This window comes from Pan paniscus, chromosome 4, assembly GCF_029289425.2.
Source record: "Pan paniscus chromosome 4, NHGRI_mPanPan1-v2.0_pri, whole genome shotgun sequence".
Classification (NCBI taxonomy): domain Eukaryota; kingdom Metazoa; phylum Chordata; class Mammalia; order Primates; family Hominidae; genus Pan; species Pan paniscus.
Genome location: NC_073253.2, coordinates 171,652,687 through 171,676,163, shown reverse-complemented (window position 1 = coordinate 171,676,163; position 23,477 = coordinate 171,652,687). Strand labels below are relative to the sequence as shown.

Below are 23,477 nucleotides of genomic sequence, written 5' to 3'. Positions count from 1 at the left end.
CCTTCAAGGGGTCCAGAAGAGTGGGGGCCCCTGTCACAGGTCCGTGGTGTCCAGGCCAGCGTTGGTGTAGGATGGCCCCTCCAGCTGTCCACTTGCGCCTGCCTGCCGTCCTAACAGGACCACGCTCAGGGGCTCTGGATCTGGCTCTGGTGGTGTGTGCGGTGGCCCGTGCTCCTGCAGGGAGAGGGAGAGGAGGTGTGAAGGGCAAGGCAAGGTGGGGCGAGTGCCCCAGGCCCTAGGGGAGTGGATGGGCTTCAAGCTCAGGACGAGTGGTTCCTTGGCAGGGGTCCCACCCTGCCCCTCCTGGGGCCTCTGGTCCAGGCTGTGTCCCAGAGGTGGCCCTGGCTAATGGTGATGCAGATTAGGGGAGGGGGAGGGTGTGGCCTGGGGGATCCACTCTTGCCTTTGCCCTGCCCACCAACACTGCGGCACTCTGCTGTTTAGCCCAGTTCCAAATAATGCCAGGCCCTGTGTCCTGTGCCGAGGAGCCAGCCCAGCGCAGTTCCTGCCCCCTGTACCCCACGGCAGGCACCGTGTGGGTTGAGGTCCATCCATTACCTCAACTACCCACTGAAACCCTCTGAGGGAGGGAACATGTCCTCTCTTCACAGATGTGGAAACTGAGGCTTAGAGAGGTCTACTGAAGAGGGGGCAGACCACTGGTCTTGCTGGTTCAAAAGCGTGTCCATGATGTGATATTGCCCTGGTTGAATTTGACGTCTCCTTTTGCTGCCCTCAGAGGGACGTTGCCCACAGGCTGGTCCCACCTGCAGTTTATCATGGCACACACTCACTCATCTCTCCCGCCTTTCCTCTTCCACCTCGCCATGCGACATGCTGTGTGCGTGCACACACACACACCCTCCTGTGGAACAGCCAGGCCCCCAAGCTCAGCTGCTGTGCTACAGAGACACCCACAGGGCCAGAGCCCCAGCCACCACCGCCCTCCCCAGGGCACTCCAAGGGCTTTTTCCAGACTGGGGCTGTTCTGGTCCCTAGAAAACAGTGGAACATCCGAGGGGCCCCAGAGGGGCTAAGCATTCTGCCTGTGTTCCTCAGAGCCCTCAAGACAGACCCCGAGTGGAGAGCTGCAGGCTCAGTGCCACCCACGATAACATGACCTGGTGCCAGAGACCAAAGACCTGGGTTCTGGTCTGCCCCTGCCCTGCACGCTGTCCCACTTTGAGCAAGTCAGCACCCCTCTCTGGATGTGAATTTCCTTGCTGGTTACTTGGGGAGGTTAGAGTGATAATCTCTCCAGCCACTCACACCTACCACACAGACGTGTGGAGCTTAGACAAGTCAGGGCACCAAGAGATTCCTGGGAAAAGGATCCACCCGCGCCACCCCAGCCATGGGAGAGCAGGGGGCAGACAGCTCCCAAGAAGGCCCCGTGCCTCGTGGACCTGCTCAGAGACCTACAAGACTCACTGCTGCAGGAGACGGGGTGGAGCCTTGGGCAGCTTCTCAGAAATATAGCAACCCCCTGCCCTCCCAGGACATAATCTGAGCAATTTTCTGGCTTTGAAGACTTTCCGTGACTTGTCCCCACACCCTCTCCAGACCCTTCTCCTACTTCCCTGCCCCTTCCCGGTCCACAGATCCAGCCACACCTCAGGGGGTCCTTAACTCCACTCCCTTGGGTTAGGAGCAGCATCAGCCTCTGCCACAGGCCATGCACTCCAGCAGACAAGACTGTTCCTTCGCCTCAGTTCCCCAGACATGTTCATGAGAGTTTTGGCCACTAACCATCTCCTAGCATCTACCCAGAGGCCTCCAGCGCTGCCTGGCTGCCTGCATTACCACCCACACAACCATACCTGGGGCCTGTCCGGAGGCCTCTGTGCCAGATTCCCTGCACCATGTTATACCTGGGCCCCTGTGCGACATTCTACCATTTTAAAGACCAAGAGAGGCTTCAGTTGGCCAAATCTTTCCATGTAAGGAGTCCTCAGGGAAAACAAATTCTGAACCATGAAGTGAGGTTGGGAGCCCCTAGTGGCCAGGGACCCAGCCAAGCCCAGAACCCAGACTGGGGGAAAATGTGGGTGGATCCCCCGCAGCACCACACACAGCCTCAGCCTATCACAGCTCCAATGGGCCTTAAGCGTCTCCTCCAGAGGTGGCTTTCAAAGTGGGAAGGAGAGAGGGCAGTTCCTTCTGTTTCCAGAGAGCCACCCCTCCATGTCCAGGACCCACCCCACACTCAGCCTGCTGACCCGCTCCAGCGGTGTCCACCGTGCCTGCACCTTAGCACCCCCTGAACGGCCTTTACAACAGGTCCATGCCCAGGCTCCACGTGGGCCATCAGAATCAGAACTCTTGGTCTTTAAAATGCTAGAATGTTGCACCCATGGACCTGGGTGTGACCTGGGCATCAGTATTTTTCAAGAGTTCCTCAGGTGCTTTTATGCAGCAGGCCAGTCTATGAACACTTGATCTCATCCAACCAACTCACCTGTTTAACAGATGGCGGTACTGTTGTTTATTTGAACCCATCTTCTCTCCTTTGCTAGACTATGCTCGTTCACCTCTGGATCTCCTTTCCCACCCCCAGCTGACTTTCCTATAACGGCCATAAAGGGCTGGAAGCAGATGGGTGAGCACTTGTTTGTGCCGAGTGGTTCTTATGCCTGCCCTTACTTAATCCTCACAATGGCCCTGCATGGTTGATGTTCCCATCCCCATTTACAGGTGAAAAAACTGAGAAGCAGAGGCAAGAAGTCTCTCAGGGTCACACAGTGAACCAGTGGAGGAGCAGGAATTGGACCCCCATTCCAAAGCCACAGGGCTTTCTGGGGCCTGGTGCAGAGAAGCAGAACTGCCCATGTCAGTAGCAGGTCCCTTGAGCTCTGCCCTGAACCCTCCACAGAAGAACCCAAGTTGGAATCTCCAGGCACCAATTCATCCCCCATCTTGCCTTGATTTCCTGACTGTTCTTGTCCACATCCACAGAGTTGTCGTCCAGGGAGTTGATGCTGTAAGAGAGGTGATGGAGCTCAGGTGTTGGCAGGCCCAGTCCTCCCTTACTGTGCCCAAGAACCACCACCTCCATCACCACCATCACCATCACCACGACTACCACCATCATCACCATCACCACCACCACCATCATCACAACTACCATCATCATTACCATCAGCACCATCACCATCAGCACCATCACCATCACCTCAACACCACCACCACCACCACCACTATCATCATCATCACCATCACCACCACCATCACCATCACCACCATCACCATCACCTCAACACCAACACCACCACCACCACCATCATCATAACCATCACCACCACCATCACCATCACTACCATCACCATCACCACCACCATCATCATGCATCATCACCATCACCACCATCACCATCACCATCACCACCACCATCATAACCATCACCACCACCATCACCATCACTACCATCACCATCACCACCATCACCATCACCACCATCACCATCACCATCACCTCAACACCAACACCAACACCATCATCACCATCATCACCACCATCACCACCACCATCACCATCACTACCATCACCATCACCACCATCACCATCACCACCATCACCATCACCATCACCTCAACACCAACACCAACACCATCATCACCATCATCACCACCATCACCACCATCATCATCACCTCAACACCAACACCACCACCACCATCATCATTGTCATCATCACCATCATCACCACCATCACCATCACTATCATCACCATCACCACCACCATCACCACCACCACTACGATAACTGCCACCACTACCATGACCACCATGACCACCACCATCACCATCACTACCATCACCACCACCACCACCATCACCACCACCACCACGATAACTGCCACCACTACCATGACCACCATGACCACCACCATCACCATTGCCATCACCATCACCCACCACCACTACCATCACCATCACCTCAACACCACCACCGCCATCATTGTCATCATCACCATCATCACCATCACCATCACCACCACCATCACCATCACCTCAACACCAACACCATCATCACCACCATCATCATTGTCATCACCACCATCACCATTGCTACCATCACCATCACCACCACCACCATCACCACCACCACCACCACGATAACTGCCACCACTACCATGACCACCATGACCACCACCATCACCATTGCCATCACCATCACCACGACTACCACCATCATCACCATCACCACCACCACCATCATCACAACTACCATCATCACTACCATCAGCACCATCACCATCACCTCAACACCAACACCACCACCACCACCATCATCCATCATCACCATCACCACCATCACCATCACCTCAACACCAACACCACCACCACCACCATCATCATCCATCATCACCATCACCACCATCACCATCACCTCAACACCAACACCACCACCATCATCATCACCACCATCACCATCACCACCATCATCATCACCTCAACACCAACACCACCACCACCATCATCATTGTCATCATCACCATCATCACCACCATCACCACCACCACCACGATAACTGCCACCACTACCATGACCACCACCATCACCATTGCCATCACCATCATCCACCACCACTACCATCACCACCATCACCTCAACACCACCACCACCGCCATCATTGTCATCATCACCATCATCACCACCATCACCATCACAACCATCACCATCACCTCAACACCAACACCATCATCACCACCATCATCATTGTCATCATCACCACCGTCACCGTTGCTACCATCACCATCACCACCACCACCGCCACCACCACGATAACTGCCACCACTACCATGACCACCATGACCACCACCATCACCATTGCCATCACCATCACCCACCACCACCATCACCACCATCACCTCAACACCAACACCACCACCACTACCACCACCATCATTGTCATCACCACCATCACCACCATCACCATCACAACCATCACCATCACCTCAACACCAACACCATCATCACCACCATCATTGTTGTCATCATCACCACCGTCACCATTGCTACCATCACCATCACCTCACCACCATCACCACCACCACCACCATAACTACCACTACTACCATGACCACACCATCACCATTGTCATCACCATCATCACCACCAACACCATCACCACCATCACCGTCACTACCTGTACCACCACCACCACCTAGCCTGGCTGTGAGGGGCACTTCTCACCTGACAGAGTCCAGGTCATTGGAGGGAGAGAGGTACTCCAAACCCAGGTCTTTGTTGGGGAGGTTCAGCATGGGGTTGGCTCTGGAGAGAAAGCCTGGTCAAGTTGCCTGGCCCTCAGCCACCCCACCAGGCCTCTTACCTACCCTTTGACCCCTGCTCACCGCTCAGTGTTGTACATGTTAGTCCCTGGGATGGCAGGGGCTGAGGGCATCACCCCTGCTGCTGTCTTCCTGGCCTCCTTGGCAGCCTTCATAGCTCGAAGCTTCCGGTTGTAGCTGTGGGGAACCGGAAGAGGGGTCACACTGTTGCTGCACACCTATTGTGTCCCCAGTGGAGGCCCTGAGCATGTGGCTTCACAAGATCCTGGGAGGTGAGTGTTAGCTCTATTTTACAGAGGGTAGAAGTAAGAGCCAGAGAAGGCAAGTGATTTGCCGAAGGTCAAATAGCCAGTGACAAGGCTTGAAGTCAAGCCCAGATACGGCTGCTGACTCTATACATGTTGGAAAAAGCAGCAGCATCTATTAAATGCATAGTGTGTGCCAGACGTCTCGCTGGGTGTGAGATGCATGTTACTTCCTTGAGTGCCCTGAGGAATCAAGTGTCATGCCCTTTCGCAGATAAGGAAACTGAGGCTCATGGAGGGGAGGTGACTCACCCAAGATCTCGCACTGGGTCACTGGGGAGTGAATGCATGTATACCTGTGCCTAAGCCCCAGCTCCTTCTACCCCCACCCCCCGATGTCTTGGGTGGTGGGAGAGGGTGAAGGTTGGAGACACGGGGGCAATGGGAGCCGCACCTCTTCCGCACACACACGAAGGCCACAGTCATGATCACAAGGACCAGCAGCAAAGCCACTCCCAATCCTATGATGATGCTGATGAGCTGTTTCGACAGGTCTGACTCCTGGCTCTCCTGGGAGCCCTGGAGAAAGATGAGTGTGAGGGAAGCACACTCGTCTTCAGCAGCCCCACCTGCTGCCCCGCCCTGCCCGCACTCACCAGCACCACCAGCCCCAGCTGCAGCAGCTGCGTCAGCGAGTCCTGATCATTCCGGATCATCCTGGCCACAGAACTCCACTTAGGCCCGAGGGACCTTGGCACACCCCAGGCTTCCTGCTTACCCTCACACCTGCCCCAAGGGCAGCCCCACTCACACGCTCAGCTCATCAAGGGTCAGGGCTGACCCATTGGGGAAGACAAAGTAGGCATCGAGGTAGGAGTGAGGTCGGGCCCTGGAGCAGGACAGAGTTGAAGAGTCAGGAGCCTGGATCACCCAGCAGGCCCCTCCTGCTACTGCTTCTCCCCCTCACTCCCACCCCCAGGCCTCTGGGCACTCACCGAGCTGCAGAATCTATGTCCTGAATGTCCACAATGTATACTGTAGTCCTGGTTGCCTGGGTAAGAGCCCTGCAAAGAAGGCAGATGTCACAGAGGCCTGGTGTCTTAGCCTGGGCCTGTGGCCAGGGCTGTGCCAGTGGGATTAAGAATTGTGTGAGTGAGAAAGGGCACCTCCTCTGGACAGCTCTGTTGGCTGAGTAGGTAGCATCTCTGTGAAAATTACAAAAGGAAATCCCTTCCTCTGGGGCTGGGTGAATAGCTTAGCAAGGAGAGTGCCCTTGTGCAACGCACAGCCTTCACAACTGTACATGGCAGCCTTGTTCCAAGGCTTCCCTCTGCCCTTGGCTGGGTATGGGCTTCTGGGGACATGCAAGAACGTCGTGCAGGTTAAAGTACAGGGTTGAAGACAGGGACAAGGTCAAATGTGGGTCAGAAACAGGATTGAGAGACATCCCATCCACGTTTTGTCGGGGACCAGGCTCCTACACCCTGTTCTTCCTACCCCTCCCTCCGGGGCTCCCCAGACCTACGCATTAATCGCCTGTCTGTTGGCGCCCACCTCCTCCTTTGGTGTGGAGAACTGCAGCCGCGAGCGGTAACTCTGGTCCACGGTGAAGAGCTGGGAAGGGGGTGTGCAGGAGATGAGGCACCAGGGACCCTGGGGGTTGGCAGAGGGCGTTGGGGGCTGGAGGTGGGACCAGCACTCACATTCAGGGTGGTGGTGGCTTCCAGGAAAGGACCCAAGGAAGGTCTGTCCCTGGCCTGGACTGTCACTTGGTAGGTGCCTTGGAGAGTGGAGTCAAGGCTGGTCACCGGCCTGCGGAAGGCAGGAGGTGCAGGTCAGTCTTGGAACCCAAGCTGAATCCTCAGGACCCTTGTAACCTCCAGGATGGGGGACTTGCTGCCTGAAAGCTCCTATCGGGCCCCTCCCCGCAACCTCCCTCCCGGGGCCGCCCGCAGTTACTGAATGCTCCCAGCGAACACGTCGGCCTCGGAGGAGGTGAAGATCGAGAAGACACCCTGGAAAGGGATGGTGGCCCCGTCCTTAGAGATGAAGTCTACTCGGAGGATGGAGAACAGGATGACGCCATTGTTCCCTGAATCATCGTCTCTGGCCTGGGAACAAGAGTGGACAATATCTGGGGGCCCGGCCAGGCCAGGCATCCCTCCACCCCAGCAGGGATCAGAGGCAAGTGTGGCCTGGGAGGCTGGCCCTCAACGTCTCTATCCGCCATCCCCACGCTGCCCCGAATAAGCAAATGGTTTCAAAAAACAGTGTGCCTGCTCTGCAAATCCAGATTTGGACAAGAACCTGCCCCTGTTCCCCAACTCTAAACAGATCACTGCCCTAAGTCCCTCACATGTGGAAATCCTGCCCTGCTCCCCCTACACCCCTCCACTGCCATACTCTCTCTCTCACACACACACACTCACACACACAGTCTCTCTCTCACACACACTCTCACCCTCTCACACACACACTCACACACACACACACAGTCCCACTCACACACTCACAGTCTCACCCTAACACACTCACACTTACACACATATGCACACACACTCATACACACCATCACACACACTTATCCTCTCACTCTCACACTCACACACCCTCTCACACTCACGCACATCCTGACACACACACATACGCTCACACCCTCATGCACTCACCACACACTCAATTCACACACTCACACACAAATACACTCAATTCACACACATTCACACACTTGCACAGTCACACACATACACACCCACAATCACATACATACCCACAGTCACACACATTCACATACACTCACTCACCCTTATACACACCCTCACGCACACACATTCACACTTAGACACACACACTGGCGTGCACACACAGAGCGATGTTCAGATTTCCTAAGCACCTCCCCTGGGATCCCTCATTTCCGTGCGGGGAGTACCAATTCCCCTAGTGGACCATGAAGCTGGTTGGGGAGGGGACACAAGCATTTTTATTCATTCTAGTGCCTTTTAGAGAAAAATTTAACCAGCACACAGAGCTTCGAGTTCACCAACGTTACTGTTAAGGATAGGCCAACACCAGTGCTTAGGTCTTAAAAAGGAGTCTATTTAAAGAAAATTGCCGTGGCTAAACTCATGACATTATAACCAAATTGGCAGAAGATTGGGAAGCTGTCTGAAGACTTGAAAGTCACACAGTCACTGTCTCTAGCATGAACGTCAACCTAGAGAGGGAGAATTACTATCCCCATTTTACAAGAGGAAGCTGAGGCTCCGAGAGACCCTGTCCTTACGCTTGGCTCTAAGTGGGGAAGGCCAGCCCTGTCCATCTCTTGTACCCATGTCCTTTCCACAGCATAGGGAATAGCACCCATATGCCACCTTCTGGGAACTGCTAGCTTCTTGTTGAACAGGGAAACGGAGTCCCAGAGAGGGTAGGCAGCTCTCCAGGTCAGTAAGAAGCCCAGCCAGGCCCAGCCCTCGGTGGTGTGGGAGGCCTCATCCCCACACGGCATGGCCACCACCCCTAATAAACTTGCCACATCCAACACCATAAACAGCTGAAAGCCTTTTTATGACTTGGCTCCAATAATTTATTTATTTATTTATTTTTGAGGCAGAGTTTCACTCTTGTCGCCCAGGCTGGAGTGCAATGGCGCGATCTCGACTCACCGCAACCTCCGCCTCTTGAGTTCAAGTGACTCTCCTGCCTCAGCCTCCCAAGTAGCTGGGATTACAGGCATGCACCACCACACCCAGCTAATTTTGTATTTTTTAGTAGAGACGGGGTTTCTGCATGTTGGTCAGGCTGGTCACAAACTCCCGACCTCAGGTGATCCACCTGCCTTGGCCTCCCAAAGTGCTGGGATTACAGGCTTGAGCCACCATGCCCAGCTGGCTCTGAGAATTATTTAATGACAAGGCACTGGCTTAATTTACAATTAGCTATGAGTTCTCTGTATTACTCAAGAATTCTGGTATAGTAAGAAATATCTAGACTGCAAGTGGTATTTACGGTCATGACATTTTTATGAATGCTACATTTATCACAGTGAAGTTTGATTACATTGATTAGACAGGTGTTGGTTTCCCTTCTGGGGTTTTCTTTTTCATGTGTTGGAGCCCATATATTTTCTTTCTACCATGGAAGGCCTGAAGGCCTCAGCCCTGTGTCCCCTGGGGCTCATGTGACCAACAAAGGCTGGAGCCAAGAACTTACCCGGACAGAAGCCACCTCCCGGTTGGGCAGCACGAGTTCAGGGATGATCACTGCAGGTGTGAACGGGAACAGGGTCAGCAGGGTCGGGACACTGCCCACCTGGACCAAGGCTGGTCACGAGCGCAGCTCAGGGCTCAACCCCCTAAACCTGCCCTCAACCTCTCTACCAAAAGAGACCCCCATTACAGCCACCACTGGGCCAGTAGTTAGCAAGTCATCCACCTCCCATTGTCACAGGTGAGGTCACAGGCCCACAGGACCATGGGGAAATGGAGGCCCAGAGAGGGAAGTCTTGGCCCAGGGCCAGACATTAGGTCGGACAGAGCTGGAATGAAAACTCCAGTGTTGGCTGGGCATGGTGGCTCATGCCTATAATCCCAGCACTTTGGGAGGCCAAGGCAAGCAGATCACTTGAGGCCAGGAGTTCAAGACCAGTCTGGCCAACACGATGAAACCCTGTCTCTACTAAAAATACAAAAATTAGCCAGGTGTGGTGGTGCATGCCTGTAGTCCCAGCTACTCGGGAAGCTAAGGCATGAGAATTGCTTGAACCTGGGAGGTGGAGGTTGCAGTGAGCTGAGATCGTACCATTGCACTCCAGCCTGGGCGACAGAGCAAGACTCCGTCTCAAAAAAAAAAGGAAAGAAAAAAGAAAAAAAAAACTCCAATGTCCTCTCCTATTGCAGCCCTAGGAAGATGCAGGATTAGAGGCCTTCCCCCCTTTCTAAAGGCTCCCCCTGGGGTCCAAGGAGGGTCTGTCGGGGTTGCTCAAAGGCAGCCTCATGGAGCAGGGGTATGGTGTGTGAATGGGGTTGCTGCTTACCAAAAGTCTTATTCTCAGGCAGAAAATAGGGTGCATTGTCATTCACGTCCTCAATGGTAATGAGGAGGCTTCCTAGGAGACAAGGTCAGCTGGCTTTGGCTCTGGGCAAAAGCTTGACCCAAAGAGCCTGGGCCTCAACTCTGTGCCCGACAGCCTCAACCCCATGCCCCGCAGCCTCAACCCCGTGCCCCGCAGCCTCAACCCCGTGCCCCGCAGCCTCAACCCCGTGCCCCGCAGCCTCAACCCTGTGCCCCGCAGCCTCAACCCCATGCCCTGCAGCCTCTCTCCCATGTGTTCCCCCATGCTCAGTCCCCTTCCCTGCTCCTGACCCAGAATGCCTGATCGGTCTTCTCTGGCCTGTGTGGGTGGGAGTATCATCCCAGACCTCAGAGCAGATAAGCAGCTTGTCAAAGTCACACAGCAATAGTGGTGGGCCAGGATTGGGCCCAGCCTAGGTAGATCTCACCTATGACATTATACTGGCACATTCTAACTATATAAGCTGGTTGTTTAAATACCCACTTTCTGCCTCAGTTTCCTCATCTATAAAATTGGATAGGGACCACCTACCCCATGGGTTGTGTGGAAGTGGAAAAATTCTTACAAGGTGCCTGGTGTAGTTCTTGGCTGTCATAAGGACTCAATATATGCTAGTTGTTAATGTGATTATTATTGCTATTTGGTGTCAGAAGTGGGATACAAGCACACATCTGGCTCTGCAGTGTTATCTTTCTTTCACAGCATCTTGTAAAATAATGGCATTAATTTGATGCTACTGCATGCCAGGCACTGCAATAAATGCCATACATCCATATTCTCATTGAATCTTCACAGCCCACCCCACTGCCCAACTCCACTGGACAGGTGGGGAAACTGAAGCTTGGAGAGGGTTTGGGACTTTCCCAGTATTTGCAGCTGGAAAGGGCTGGAGCCAAGATCTGAGCCCAGACCTTGTGAGTTCCAGCCCAGGGCTCCTTCCCACGGCCCCTAAGCTATGGCCTGCCAAGCCCTGCAAGGACAGGCTGCCTTACCATTGTTGCTGTAGGCCTGGAAGCCGGGGTCCGTGGCTAGGTCACAGGCCCGCACAACCAGCGTGACCAGGTCACAGGCCTCGTAGTCAATGGCTTTGCTCTGGTTGATGTACACAGAGCCGTTGGCCGCCACTGAGAACCAGCCCCAGCATAGGCTGCCCACATCGACCCCGGCCTTGGTGCAGAGAACGTTCACAAGATGTATCTCCAGCTGGGCACTGGTGTCCACATCCGAGGCAACCACCACAGCCACCTGGCCGTGCTGTGAGCCATTCTCAGCCACACGGATGCCCCGGAGTGAGGCTACATCCAGGGTGGGGGGATTGTCGTTCACATCTTTCACATTCACGCGGACGTCTACTATGGTCTCACCCCCCTGGGGGTCTGGGTTCTCAGCACTCACTGTCAAGTTGAAGACGGGCTGTGTCTCGTAGTCCAGGCTCACGTCCGGGGGCAGCCGGAGGTAGCCCTCAGCCCACCCAGCCCCCAGCACCAAGCCTCGGATCATGAAGTAGTTGGCACCACTCCCTGACAGGCTGAAGCTGATGCGGTTGTTGGCTTCCGTCTGGTCCGCGTCCCAGGCCTTCACCACGCCCACTAGCACTCCTGTGGACAAGGGGCAGAGCTCAGAAGGACTCCTGACCCCGCCATCGGAAGCCTCCTCTGCCCTTGCCTCTCTTGGAACTCGAGGTCCACCCTGACAAAGCCACACTGGGTCCCAGCCGCAGTGTCTCTCCTGGCCCAGGGAGCACGTACCTGGATCCTCCTCCTTCACCGTAAAGTTGTAGCTGGACTGATTGAAGATGGGCAGGTTATCATTGATGTCCTGCAGTCAGAGACAGGTCTGAGTCCCCGGGATCCAATCTCACCCTCCCCAGAGCCAATCCGAGAAACCAATAATCCCTGTGCTCCGAGGCACGGACTCTACTAGTGCCTCAGACCTCACTGCCCACTTCCCAGATGAGGAGACAGGCTCTGAGAGGAGGGAACTTGCCCAGGTCACACACCCGGGGTTCAGGGACCTACAGTGGGACCTTGGCCTTACACATCCATCCTCAGGAAGCCCGGCTTGCTTCCTGTTTCTCTGACCACAGCTCAGAACTTGTCCTAGACCCTGCTTTCTGGAAGCACAGTTCTGGGTCCCCACCTGCGACCCTGCCTGACCCAGCTTGACTCCCATCTCTCGGATTTATTGTGTTGGCACCAATACCATTATATGTCCACAAAGGCTCCAAGGCCCACACTTTCCCTTGTCCCCTCCTACCCCTGTCCCTCCTGCACACAACTGAGCCCACAACACCACCTCTGTGCTCAATCAGAGCTGGGCTCCGGGGACCTGCAGAAGCTTAGACCTGCTCCTGCCTCAGACACCAGCTGTTTTTGACTCTCACCTCTGTGGCCAGCCCTAGCCCACTGGGCACAGCTGGAGCCCTGCAACTATTGTCACAGCCTGGAGGTGACTCTGCCCTCCCCTATGTCTCCTAACACTGGCATGTGCTTGGGGGATGCCCTGAGCACTCCAGCCCTTCCCGGGTTTGTGGGTCACATAACAGGTGTTTGTTTTTCTGAATAACCCTAGAATGAACATTTGGAAGACAACATTCTTGCACCTTAGCTAGATGTCTTTTCTGCTGCTAATTTCCCAGCGATGACATCATTGGCTCCACGCACAAGAATAGCTGCATTCTCAAGGTCACCCTAACTCACAGGAGTGGCTAAGAGCACTGAGTCACATCTTGCTCCACCTCTGCCTCATGTGTGACCTTGACCTCTCTGGACCTCAGTGTCCTCATCTGCAAAATGGGGTAGTAGTCCCCGCTAATAGGGCAATTGTGAGGACGGCTCACAGGGGTGAAGAAACCTGTTCACTCAGGAAATGAAGTTCTCTCTTTGCAGCCCTCCCACCCTAAGGACAACCAGCAAGTCCTCATTCTGCTTCGTTTTCTTCATTTCTGAGGTCTCACTCTCTGACCCTTGTGTGAAAATGGCATATCCCAGTCCAGGGGACACAGGGCTGCTATGTGCAGTGGTGCAGGCTGTGCACTGCACAACCCTATGGGGTGCCATCCACATCACAGACACGGCAGAGGTGCACATTTGTCACAATACTGTTCCAGAGGAAGGTGCCTTGTGGGCTGGTGGCAGCCTTAGAACCAGACTGATTGAAGTCAAAACCCAATTTTGTGACTCCCAGGCAAGGTACTGAACCTCTCTGTGCCTCAGTTTCTTTTTTTGAGACAGGGTCTTGCTCTGTCTCACAGGCTGGATTGCAGTGGCATGATCATAGCTCACTGCAGCCTCAACCTCCTGGGCTGAAATGATCCACCTGCCTCAGCCTTCCAAGTAGCTGGGACTTCAGGTACATGCCACCATGCCTGGCTAATTTTTTATTTTAGTAGAGATGGGGTCTCGCTATGTTGCCCAGCCCAGTCTCAAACTCCTGGGCTCAAGCAATCCTCTCACCTTGGCCTCCCAAAGTACTGAGGTTTTTGGCATGAGCCACAGCAACCAGGCCCGCCTCAGTTGCTCAATCAATAAAATGGTAATAAACCGGGCTCAGTGACTTATGCCTATAATCCCAGCATTTTGCGAGGCTGAGTTGAGAGGGTCGCTTGAGGCCAACAGTTCAAAATTGGCCTGGACAATAAGTGAGACTCTGTTTCTATGAAAAATAAATTTTAAAAATTAGCCAAATTAGCCAGGCATGGTGGCACGCATCTTTAGTCTTAGCTACTTAGGAGGCCAAGGCAGGTGGATCGCTTGAGCTCGGGAGTTCAAGACCAGCCTGGGCAACATGGAAAAACCCCATCTCTACAAAAATAAAAAAATTAACCAGGCATGGTGGCATATGCCTATAGTCCCAACTACTCAGGAGGCTGAGGCAGGAGGATCGCTTGAGCCTGGGAGGTTGAGTCTGCAGTGAGCCATGATGGCACTATTGCACTGCAGCCTGGGTGACAAAGGGAGACCCTATCTCAAAAATAAATAAATCAATAGATAAATAAATAAAAACAAAATGGTAATAACCATCCCAACCTTGGCGGATGCCCTGATGTGCAATAGACACCAGCAATGCTGATTTTCACCCCTTCCCTTTGCTTTTCAATGGTGGCAGGGAGACAGGAGGGTTTCAGGTGGGACTTTATGAGTGACAATTAGAGCTGATATTCACTGATACTGTCTATAGGTCAGGCACTCTACCAAGCACTTTCCATTCATTAACTCACTTAATCTTTAACCTTTTTCACCCCGGTTTTATAGATGAGGAGCCTGAGTGCCTAGGGAGGTTGAGTAATTGCCTGGGGCCATACGAGTGAGCGGGATTGTAACCCAGGCAGGCTGGCTGCAGAGGGCAGAAGTGTGACTCAAGCTGGAGGGGCTGGCTATCGGCTTGGGAGGCCCCCGGGCCCATCCTGGCTAAGCGAGGCCTTACCTCCACAGTGATGGTGACATTGACTTTGGTGCTGAGGACAGGCTCGCCGCAGTCAGACACAAGCACTGTCAGCACAATGCGGCCCTCCAGGGCGGGGTCGATGGCCTCTCTGTCCAGGGGCCCCAGGTTTCTGAGGAGCCCTGTGTCAGGGTCCAAGGAGAAGTTGTGGCTGTAGGGGCCAGGCAGCAGGTTGAAGAGCAGACGGCTGTTGTTGGTGCCTGGCTCATCATTGTCGTGGGCCTGTGCAGGTAAGCAGGGTTTGGTCATCGGCCATCGGCATTCCCAGCCCCCAGCCCCTCCGATGCAGCCGGACCCTCCTCTCCAGCGCTGGCCCACGCAGGCAGTAATCAGGCCTGGAGCCCCTGGGCCCATCTCCCAGCCCCAGTTTCCCATCTAAGAGGCTCAGGTCAGCAGTTTGCAAGAGCTTCTGAGATCTTCAGCACTGAGGCCATTCTTTCATCTCACAAACGGCCACTGTGGACCTACGTGCCCAGCCCCGTTCCAGGTGCAAAGAAAGAATAGAGCCGTCATCAAGACAGGCCCTTTTGCTACTGATATTCTAGCAGGAAGGGGGATACGGGGGCAGGAAATTGTAGACATTCAAAGAAAGTTTTAAACTCATAAATGTGAAGTCCAGCAAGATCCTCCTTTTCCCATAATGACTACTTCAGTGCTATATACATATTTTTTCTTTTTTCTTTTTTCTTTCATACAGTTTCGCTCTTGTTGCCCAGGCTGGAGTGCAATGGTGCGATCTCTCTTGCTCACTGCAAACTCCTTCTCCTGGGTTCAAGCGATTCTCCTGCCTCAGCCTCCTAAGTAGCTGGGATTACAGGCGCCCACCACCACACCAGGCTAATTTTTTGTATTTTTTAGTAGAGATGGGGTTTCACCATGTTGGCCAGGCTGGTCTTGAACTCCTAACCTCAGGTGATCCACCTGCCTCAGCTTCCCAAAGTGCTGGGATTACATACAGGCGTGAGCCACCACGTCTGGCCCTTCTTTTGTTTTGTTTTGTTTTCTTTTTTTCTTTCTTTCTTTCTTTTTTTTTTTTTTTTTTGAGGTGGAGTCTCACTCTGTTGCCCAGAGTGGAGTGCAGTGGCATGATCTCAGCTCACTGCAGCTTCCAATTCCTGGATTCAAGTGATTCTCCTGCCTCAGCCTCCCAAGTAGCTGGGATTACAGGCATGCACCACCACACCCAGCTAATTTTTGTAATTTTAGTAGAGATGGGGTTTCACTATGTTGGCCAGGCTGGTTTCGAACTCCTGATCTCAAGTGATCCAGCCACCTCGGCCTCCCAAAGTGCTGGGATTACAGGCAGGAGCCACCATGCCCGGCCGTCAGCGCTATATGTTTTAAATAGCTGATTCTTCACCCACTTTGTATGTCTGTGAGTGCGTGTGTGTGTGTGTGTGAGTGCGTGTGTGTGTGTGAGTGCGTGTGTGAGTGCGTGTGTGAGTGTGTGTGTGTGTTCCTGCCCTGCCAGGGCCCTGAAGGCATGCTTGGTTTGTCTTTGGGGTGAACCAGCGTGGATAACACAGCGGGTTCCTCTGTGCCGCCAGGCCTTTGCAGGTTCCGTTCCCTCACCCCGATGCCCCCCACACCTTCCCTGCCTGACTCCAGGCCAGGTTGGCGCTTCCTCTGGGCCTCAACATAGCACAGGTGACACCGCTGGGTAACTGTCTGACGCCCTCTTCCTAACTGGGAGCTGCTTGGGGGCAGGAATGGTGGTGGACTCATCTCTGAGGACCCAGGGCCCAGCCAAAGACTGGGTAAGTGCTCAGCAAACGTGGCCTTGAATCCAGAGTGGGACCACTCTGACTCAACCAATTCTTTCCTTCCTCCCAGCCAGTCTCCACCTTCAGCTCCTCCATTTCATTCTTCTGGGACCTTGTTTATTACACGTATCCTTTGAAAGCAGCTGGAGATGTTTATTTTTTCCAAAAGCCTCGTCCTGTCTGCTTATCCCTTGGTGCCCTGAACTCAGGCCAGTTAATTCATCAAGTGCTTCCTGGGGCTCATGCTGGGCACCACGGTTACAGCGGCCGACCAGAAATGCTCCTGCCCCAAGGAGCTCACAGACCAGGGGAGAAGTGCCAAGCAGGAAGGGGGAAAGGCCAAGGCTTCAGGGCCAGAGAGGTCTGGGCTGCAGCCCCAGCACCGTCATTTACTGGCTGTGTAACCACAGAAAATCACTTAACCTTTCTGAGCCTGTTGTCTCCTGCGAAATGGGAACTATTAGACCGCCTGCTTCCAAAGCTGGTCAAGAGATCAGGGATAGGAACATGCTCTGGAAACTACACAGTCCTGGAAAGATGGGAGGGCTCTGTGGCCACCAGATTGTCACTCTGAGGACCTGGTTTCTCACTTCTTACAAGATGCCTCAGGGGCGAAGCTTCCGAACTCCTCAGGACGAGGGAGGAAGCTACTCCCCGGTGTTTCTCTGGAGTCACTAGTGGGTTTTTATCTCATGAACTCTGTGAACCTGGCCACTGATCTCATTTCCTTTTTTGCTTTGGCCACCACGAAGCTCAGATCAGAATTTGCAGCTCACTCCAAGCAATTCTATAGCACTGGGTTCTAATTTTACCTTTGTGCCCTTTAACAAATGCCACCTTTATTTTCTCTTTTTTCTTATTTCTTTCATATTTTTATCTTACTATTTATCTAAGCCACCTCAAGTCCTTTTTGGAGTGGGGCAGGTGGGTAAATAAAAAAGAAGTGTATGTTTTTGAGGGATTTCTCTGTGGCAGGCCCAGTGCTGAGCTCCTCACACAAGTCATTAAATTATTCCCCAATGACCCTGAGAGTAAGGCTATAATTTTCTTCATTTCCTGGGAGGAAACAGAGACTCTGAGTGACTGTCTCAGAGCCACACAGCGGAGCCCCGACTTTACCCAGGGCCAGCATGCCCACAGAGCAGGCTTGGTCCCCGCCCCCAGCCTCACCCACCAGGTCCAGGCAGGCTCACACCTGGATGGTCACGGAGACATTGCCCTCCACCTCCTGGACGAAGATGTTGTAGGAGCCGCTAACCACAGGTGCGTTGTCGTTGATGTCCAGCAGCTGGATCTGCAGTGTGGTGGAGGAGGACAGGTTCCCGCCGTCTGTGGCCTGCAGCGTCAGGTAGTACACGGCCTGGCTCTCCCGGTCCAGCAGCTCACCGTTCCTCACCGTCACCGTCCCTGAGACGGGATCCACTTGGAAGAGGTCTGCCCTGCTCAGAGGGGCCAGGTTCAGCAAATAGAGACACAGGATGCCCATTTCAGTGTGAATTTCAGATATACAGCAACAAATATTTCAGCATATCCCATGCAGTATATGCAACATAATCATTATTTCAAAAAGTCATTCCTTGTTTATCTGAAATTGAAATGTAACTGAGTGCCTTCGGTCTTCCCCAGCTATTCTATCTCTGCAGAGAGGCAGAGAGGTGGGCCTGGGCCCTGCTCACCCACCTGCCTACGGCCCACCCTGAGCCCTTACCCATTTCCTGGGAGCAGGCTGTAGGTAATTTGGCCCCACGCGCCCGTGTCTGGGTCCGTGGCCTGTGAGGCAGAGACACGGCAGGGTGCTGTGTGGAGGCGATGCATGCACCGCCACCCATGCAGCTTGTGGGGACAGAGCTGTCGTGCTTCCTCACACAAAGGGAGAATCCCCAGCACACTCAGATTCACTCATGGCCACCCCCATCTCACACATACACACACTCACACACACTCTCACACTCACACATGCACGCCCGCTTGCTGGGACCCCACAGCCCCACTGTGTCCACATCACTCACGTGGATGCTGTCGGTGACCACAGAGCCGGTGGCGCTGTGCTCTGGCACCGTGAGGACGTACAAGCTCTGGGGAAACGTGGGCCTGTGGTCATTAATGTCTCTAAGGTGGATGGTCACCATGGCGACGGAGAAGTTCTGGCTGACGGAGTCTGTGGCCACAACCTGGGGGCAGGGGAGGAGGCAGCAGCTGTGGGGCCCAAGTGCCCCTCGGCTTCTGCCCCTGGCACCCCGGAGCAGCCCTCACCTGCACCGCCATCGCCGTCTGCCTCTCGTAGTCCACCAGCCCGGATACTCTCACCAGCACCTGAACGGAGGCTGAGCCCGCTGCCCGCTCCGGGGAGACGCTGAAGGCTTCTGCATCGGGGCCCCCCAGCGACAACAGGAAGGTGCCATTGCTGCCCTGTAAAGGTGGGCTGTCTAGCAGGGACCTGTCCCCCTGCTCTGCCCACTTGCATCTTCCCCCAGTCCCCAGGCTTCTATCTCTGGACGCCCCGCCCGATGAGGTCCCATGGAAGGGGGCTCTCAAAAGACTGCGAGAGAGGGTGCAGGAGGCTGTGCTGGTCACCAGTCCCTGCAAATGCGGGCTCGGTAGAAGACAGCTCCCTAGGCACTGTGGGTCCCAGACCTGGGCTGGAGCCTGGACACACACCCCTCACTCCTGTCAACTGTCCCTCCCACCCACCCTTCACATCCCCCACCCCCAGCCCCCACAGCAACACCAAACACCACTCACACCCTACGTCACCCCACTGGCCAGTGCCACCCTTCTGGCCAACCTAACCCCACCCGACACTGTCCTCCACGCAACATTTCCAACCCCTCAGTATCACCTAACACCACACACCCTCCAGAGTTACTCATCCTCCAGCGCCACCGTATTACCCACCTCTCACTGCAGCCTCCACTTAAGAGTGCCTCCCATGGCTGGGCGCGGTGGCTCATGCCTGCAATCCCAGCACTTTGGGAGGCCAAGGTAGGTGGATCACTTGAGGTCAGGAGTTCAAGACCAACCTGGCCAACATGGTGAAACTCCATCTCTACTAAAAACACAAAAATTAGCTGGGCGAGGTGGTGCACACCTGTAATCACAGCTACTTGGGAGGCTGAGGCAGGAGAATCCCTTCAACCTGGGAGGCAGAGGTTGCAGTGGGCCAAGATTGGGCCATTGCACTCCAGCCTGGGTGAAAGAGCGAAATTCCATCTCAAAAAAAAAAGCACCCTCCCACCTCACAACCTCAGACCACTTGTCCCAACATTGCTCAGCCTCCCCCAGTTCCCAGGACTACCCAAATCATGGCCGCCCAATGCCAGGAGACCTCGCCAGCCACCCATCACCATGGACAATGATGTTCTACTCAGCATCATCTGACGTTCTACGTCAGCCTCCACTCAGCATGGCCTTCTATTCAGCCCCACACGGATCGCCCAGAGGATGATACTGCTTACCAACACAGGCTTCCAGAGAGCACCCAGCACCCCCATTCTCCGCCATCACACCCTGCACCACCAGCACCGCCACCCAGCACCACATGACACCGTCACTCGATCCAGGCTCCCACTGGCCTCCCCCAGCCACCCCCGCCCACACCCACGCCACCACGCCTGCCTTGTCCGGGTCGTAGACCACCATGGTGAGGTCATCGATGGGGATGCGGGGGGAGGCATGCTCGTCCACGTAGCCAGTGAAGTTCACTTGGGCCTCTTCGGGGGTGAAGGTGCAGGCTGGGAGGCTGCAGTTGTAAAACTCAGGTTTGTGGTCATTGACGTCCATCACTCTCACTGTCACCCAGATGGTCACCTTGGCCTCCTGCCCGTAGATGTTGAGGTGTGTCTCGGTGGCCTGAGGCACAGAGCAGAGGGCAGAGGTCAGAGAGCCAGTGCTCAGAGAGAGAGATCAAAGGCCAGAGGTTAGAGAGCAGGGTTCTGACAGGGGTGGTGGGGCCTTTGCTCACCGTGACCTGCAGCTGCACCTCCTCATCCTCCTCCAGCAGCTGCTCACGGTCCAGGGAGCCGTTGACCCTGATCACCCCATCTGCCCCGATGTCAAACCAGCCGGGCCGCGTGGAGTCTGGCAAGGAGAAAGGCGGAACAGCTGGAACAGCTGCTCCAGTGGCTCTGACGGAGCCCCAGGCCCATTGCCTCCAGGGACTAGGGAGACCCCACCCCGGCCCCGGCCCAGCCCTGGCCTGGGGACACCCCGTTCTCACAGGAGATGCTGTAGATCACAGGGTCATTGATGCCTTTGTCGCCGTCCACAGCCTCCACCGTCAGCACCGAGGTTCCCTAGAATGGGGCCTGGTCAGTGCTCCTCAAACTTCCCGCCTCCCGCCTCCACCCACACCCCACAGGTCCCCCGTGCACCTTGGCTGCATCCTCAGCCACAGAGGCCGAGTAAAACTCCCTGACAAACTGGGGGTCAAGGTCAGGCTGGTCCACCACGGAGATGGACAGGAAGACAGGCAGGGAGCACTGGATGGTGAAGGTGTTGTGGTACATGCCGCCCAAGTCCTGCGGGGAGATGGCCACCCGTGAGCCAGCGCCGTGGGTCCCAGGCCCGCCTGCCGGCACCCCCACTCACACAGGCCTTCAGCTCCAGCTGGTAGAAAGCGCTCTTGTTGTTGTAGCTGAGGCTGCCATTGAGGACGATGGAGCCATTGGCCAGGATCCGGAAGAGATGCTCGCTGTCCCCAGTGCTAGGGATGACCTGGGGCAGAGCAGACTTGGGTCAGGCTCCCTAGGGACAGCCCTGCACCGAGGACCCCACTCTGAGCAACGCAGGGAAGGTCCCAGCTCTGCCACTGACCAGTCACTGGCACCAGGTCATATGACCTCTCTGAGCCTCAGTTTCCAGCTCCAGGAAATGGGGCTGGTGACAACCCTCAGTGGGTTGAAAGGAGGATCCAATAAGATGCAGTCGGCCCTCCATCTCTGTGGCTTCCACATCCACAGATTTGACCAGCCACAGATCAAAACTGTAGCTAGGCTCACTCACAATGGTTGCGTCTGTACTGAAGGTGTACAAACTTTTTCCCTTGCCATGATTCCCTAAACAATATAGCATAACATGCTATATTTACATAGTATTTGCATTGCATTGGTATTGGAGGTAACCTAGAGGTGATTTAAAGCACACAGGAGGATGTGTCTAGGTTACATGCAAATACTACCCCGTTGCATGTCAGGGACTTGAGCAGCCATGGATTTTGGTGTCCTCAGGGATCCTGGAGCCAAGTCCCCACGGATACCAAGGGGCGACTATACGGTATGTACCAGGCACGTGGTTGGTGCTCGGTAAATGGCGCTATCAACAGCAAGTCTGTTTCCATGAGAAATGGGTTTACACACCCCTTATTGTCTGTGGAATTTGGACAAGACCTGGGAGCAGGCGGGCAGGAAGAAGGGTCTGGTCTGCAGCAGGCACCCTCTTTAGGTAAGCGGGCAAGGCGAGGTTTCCTGGGAGGGGGGCTGGTGGCCAGAGGACGGTTTGGGGACCAGGGCTGGGCCAAGGCAGGACCAATGTCCCCACCCCAACGTTCAGGCCCTGTGGGTTGTCTGTGGAGATGCTGCCCCCTGGCGGTCACAAAGGCGGTCAGGGCCCCCTTCACACTCACCTTCTCTATGGAGTACACGACCATGCCTGCAGACCCCATGTCTTTATCCACGGCCAGCACGGAGAACACCACACTGCCCACGGGCAGGGTCTGCAGGGAGGGACTCGTCACCTACGAGCTCAAATCCAGCTCCTCCTCTCCCTTGTCCGTCACTGCCCCCCTGAGCTTCAGTGTCCTCAGCTGTGCACTCATGGGGACAGGGTTCCCCTGTCCTTCCCACCAGGGCTGCGGGTGGAAGGCAGCTGGGGGTGCGGGGCGGCAGAGAGGATCTCCCTCCTCCCCTCCCCACACAGCCTCTCCATCACCTAAGCTGGCTTCTGATTATCGGAGCCCCTCAGAACCAGGATGAGGGATCATTCTAGAGCCCAGCCTCACTGTGCCACTGCGCACTCAGACATCCCATGTGCTCTCTACAGCCTATAGCCATGGGTTTCAAACAGCGCCCTACAGAGCTGGAGGCTTCTTTGGGGAGTACTGTGCTCCTGGGCCCCTGTACACACCAACTCTACCTCCTTTTTTTTTTTCCTGAGATGGAGTTTCACTCTTTCGCCCAGGCTGGAGTGAAGGGGCACGATCTCGGCTCACTGTAACCTCTGCCCCCTGGGTTTAAGCGATTCTCCTGCCTCAGCCTCCCCAGTAGGTGGGATTATAGGTGCCCACCACCATGCCTAGCTAATTTTTTTTATACATTTTTAATAGAGACAGGGTTTCACCGTGTTGGCCAGGCTGGTGTCGAACTCCTGACCTCAGGTGATCCACCCGCCTCAGCCTCCCAAAGTGCTAGGATTATAGGTGTGAGCCACCGTGCCCAGCCACGACCTATACTTCCTAATGGTGGCCACAGAGATCTTTGAAAATCATGAATCAGACCACATAACTATTGTCCTTCAAATCCCCCAAGAGTCCCCCCATTCTGCCCAGATCACAGTCCAGACTCCTTCGAGCCTGGGCTGCCACCCGCCTCTCTGACCTGACCTCCTCCTCACCCTCCCCCTCCAGCCACACTGGCTGAGCTTGTTCCTGCCTCAGGGCTTTGCACCTGT

General features: G+C 54.8%; 1 protein-coding gene across 1 annotated transcript in view; it reads right to left on the bottom strand.

The window, feature by feature from the left end:
- Positions 1-33: 33 nt before the first annotated feature.
- The window catches only part of CDHR2 (cadherin related family member 2), a 45,869-nt gene continuing 22,425 nt past the window's right edge, over positions 34-23,477 (bottom strand). The window contains exons 7-32 of the mRNA XM_034961030.2: positions 22,435-22,524; positions 21,402-21,527; positions 21,185-21,331; positions 21,031-21,106; positions 20,776-20,891; positions 20,430-20,663; positions 19,068-19,223; positions 18,824-18,985; positions 18,523-18,584; positions 18,010-18,253; positions 15,034-15,273; positions 12,357-12,426; positions 11,601-12,206; positions 10,570-10,641; positions 9,747-9,796; positions 7,497-7,648; positions 7,241-7,349; positions 7,063-7,151; positions 6,533-6,601; positions 6,349-6,426; positions 6,194-6,254; positions 5,992-6,116; positions 5,356-5,469; positions 5,195-5,275; positions 2,921-2,978; positions 34-174 (exon numbers count right to left, since the gene is read on the bottom strand). Coding sequence (XP_034816921.1) covers positions 34-174; positions 2,921-2,978; positions 5,195-5,275; positions 5,356-5,469; positions 5,992-6,116; positions 6,194-6,254; positions 6,349-6,426; positions 6,533-6,601; positions 7,063-7,151; positions 7,241-7,349; positions 7,497-7,648; positions 9,747-9,796; positions 10,570-10,641; positions 11,601-12,206; positions 12,357-12,426; positions 15,034-15,273; positions 18,010-18,253; positions 18,523-18,584; positions 18,824-18,985; positions 19,068-19,223; positions 20,430-20,663; positions 20,776-20,891; positions 21,031-21,106; positions 21,185-21,331; positions 21,402-21,527; positions 22,435-22,524 — 3,528 coding nt within the window. The remainder of the gene's footprint in view (positions 175-2,920; positions 2,979-5,194; positions 5,276-5,355; positions 5,470-5,991; positions 6,117-6,193; positions 6,255-6,348; positions 6,427-6,532; positions 6,602-7,062; positions 7,152-7,240; positions 7,350-7,496; positions 7,649-9,746; positions 9,797-10,569; positions 10,642-11,600; positions 12,207-12,356; positions 12,427-15,033; positions 15,274-18,009; positions 18,254-18,522; positions 18,585-18,823; positions 18,986-19,067; positions 19,224-20,429; positions 20,664-20,775; positions 20,892-21,030; positions 21,107-21,184; positions 21,332-21,401; positions 21,528-22,434; positions 22,525-23,477) is intronic.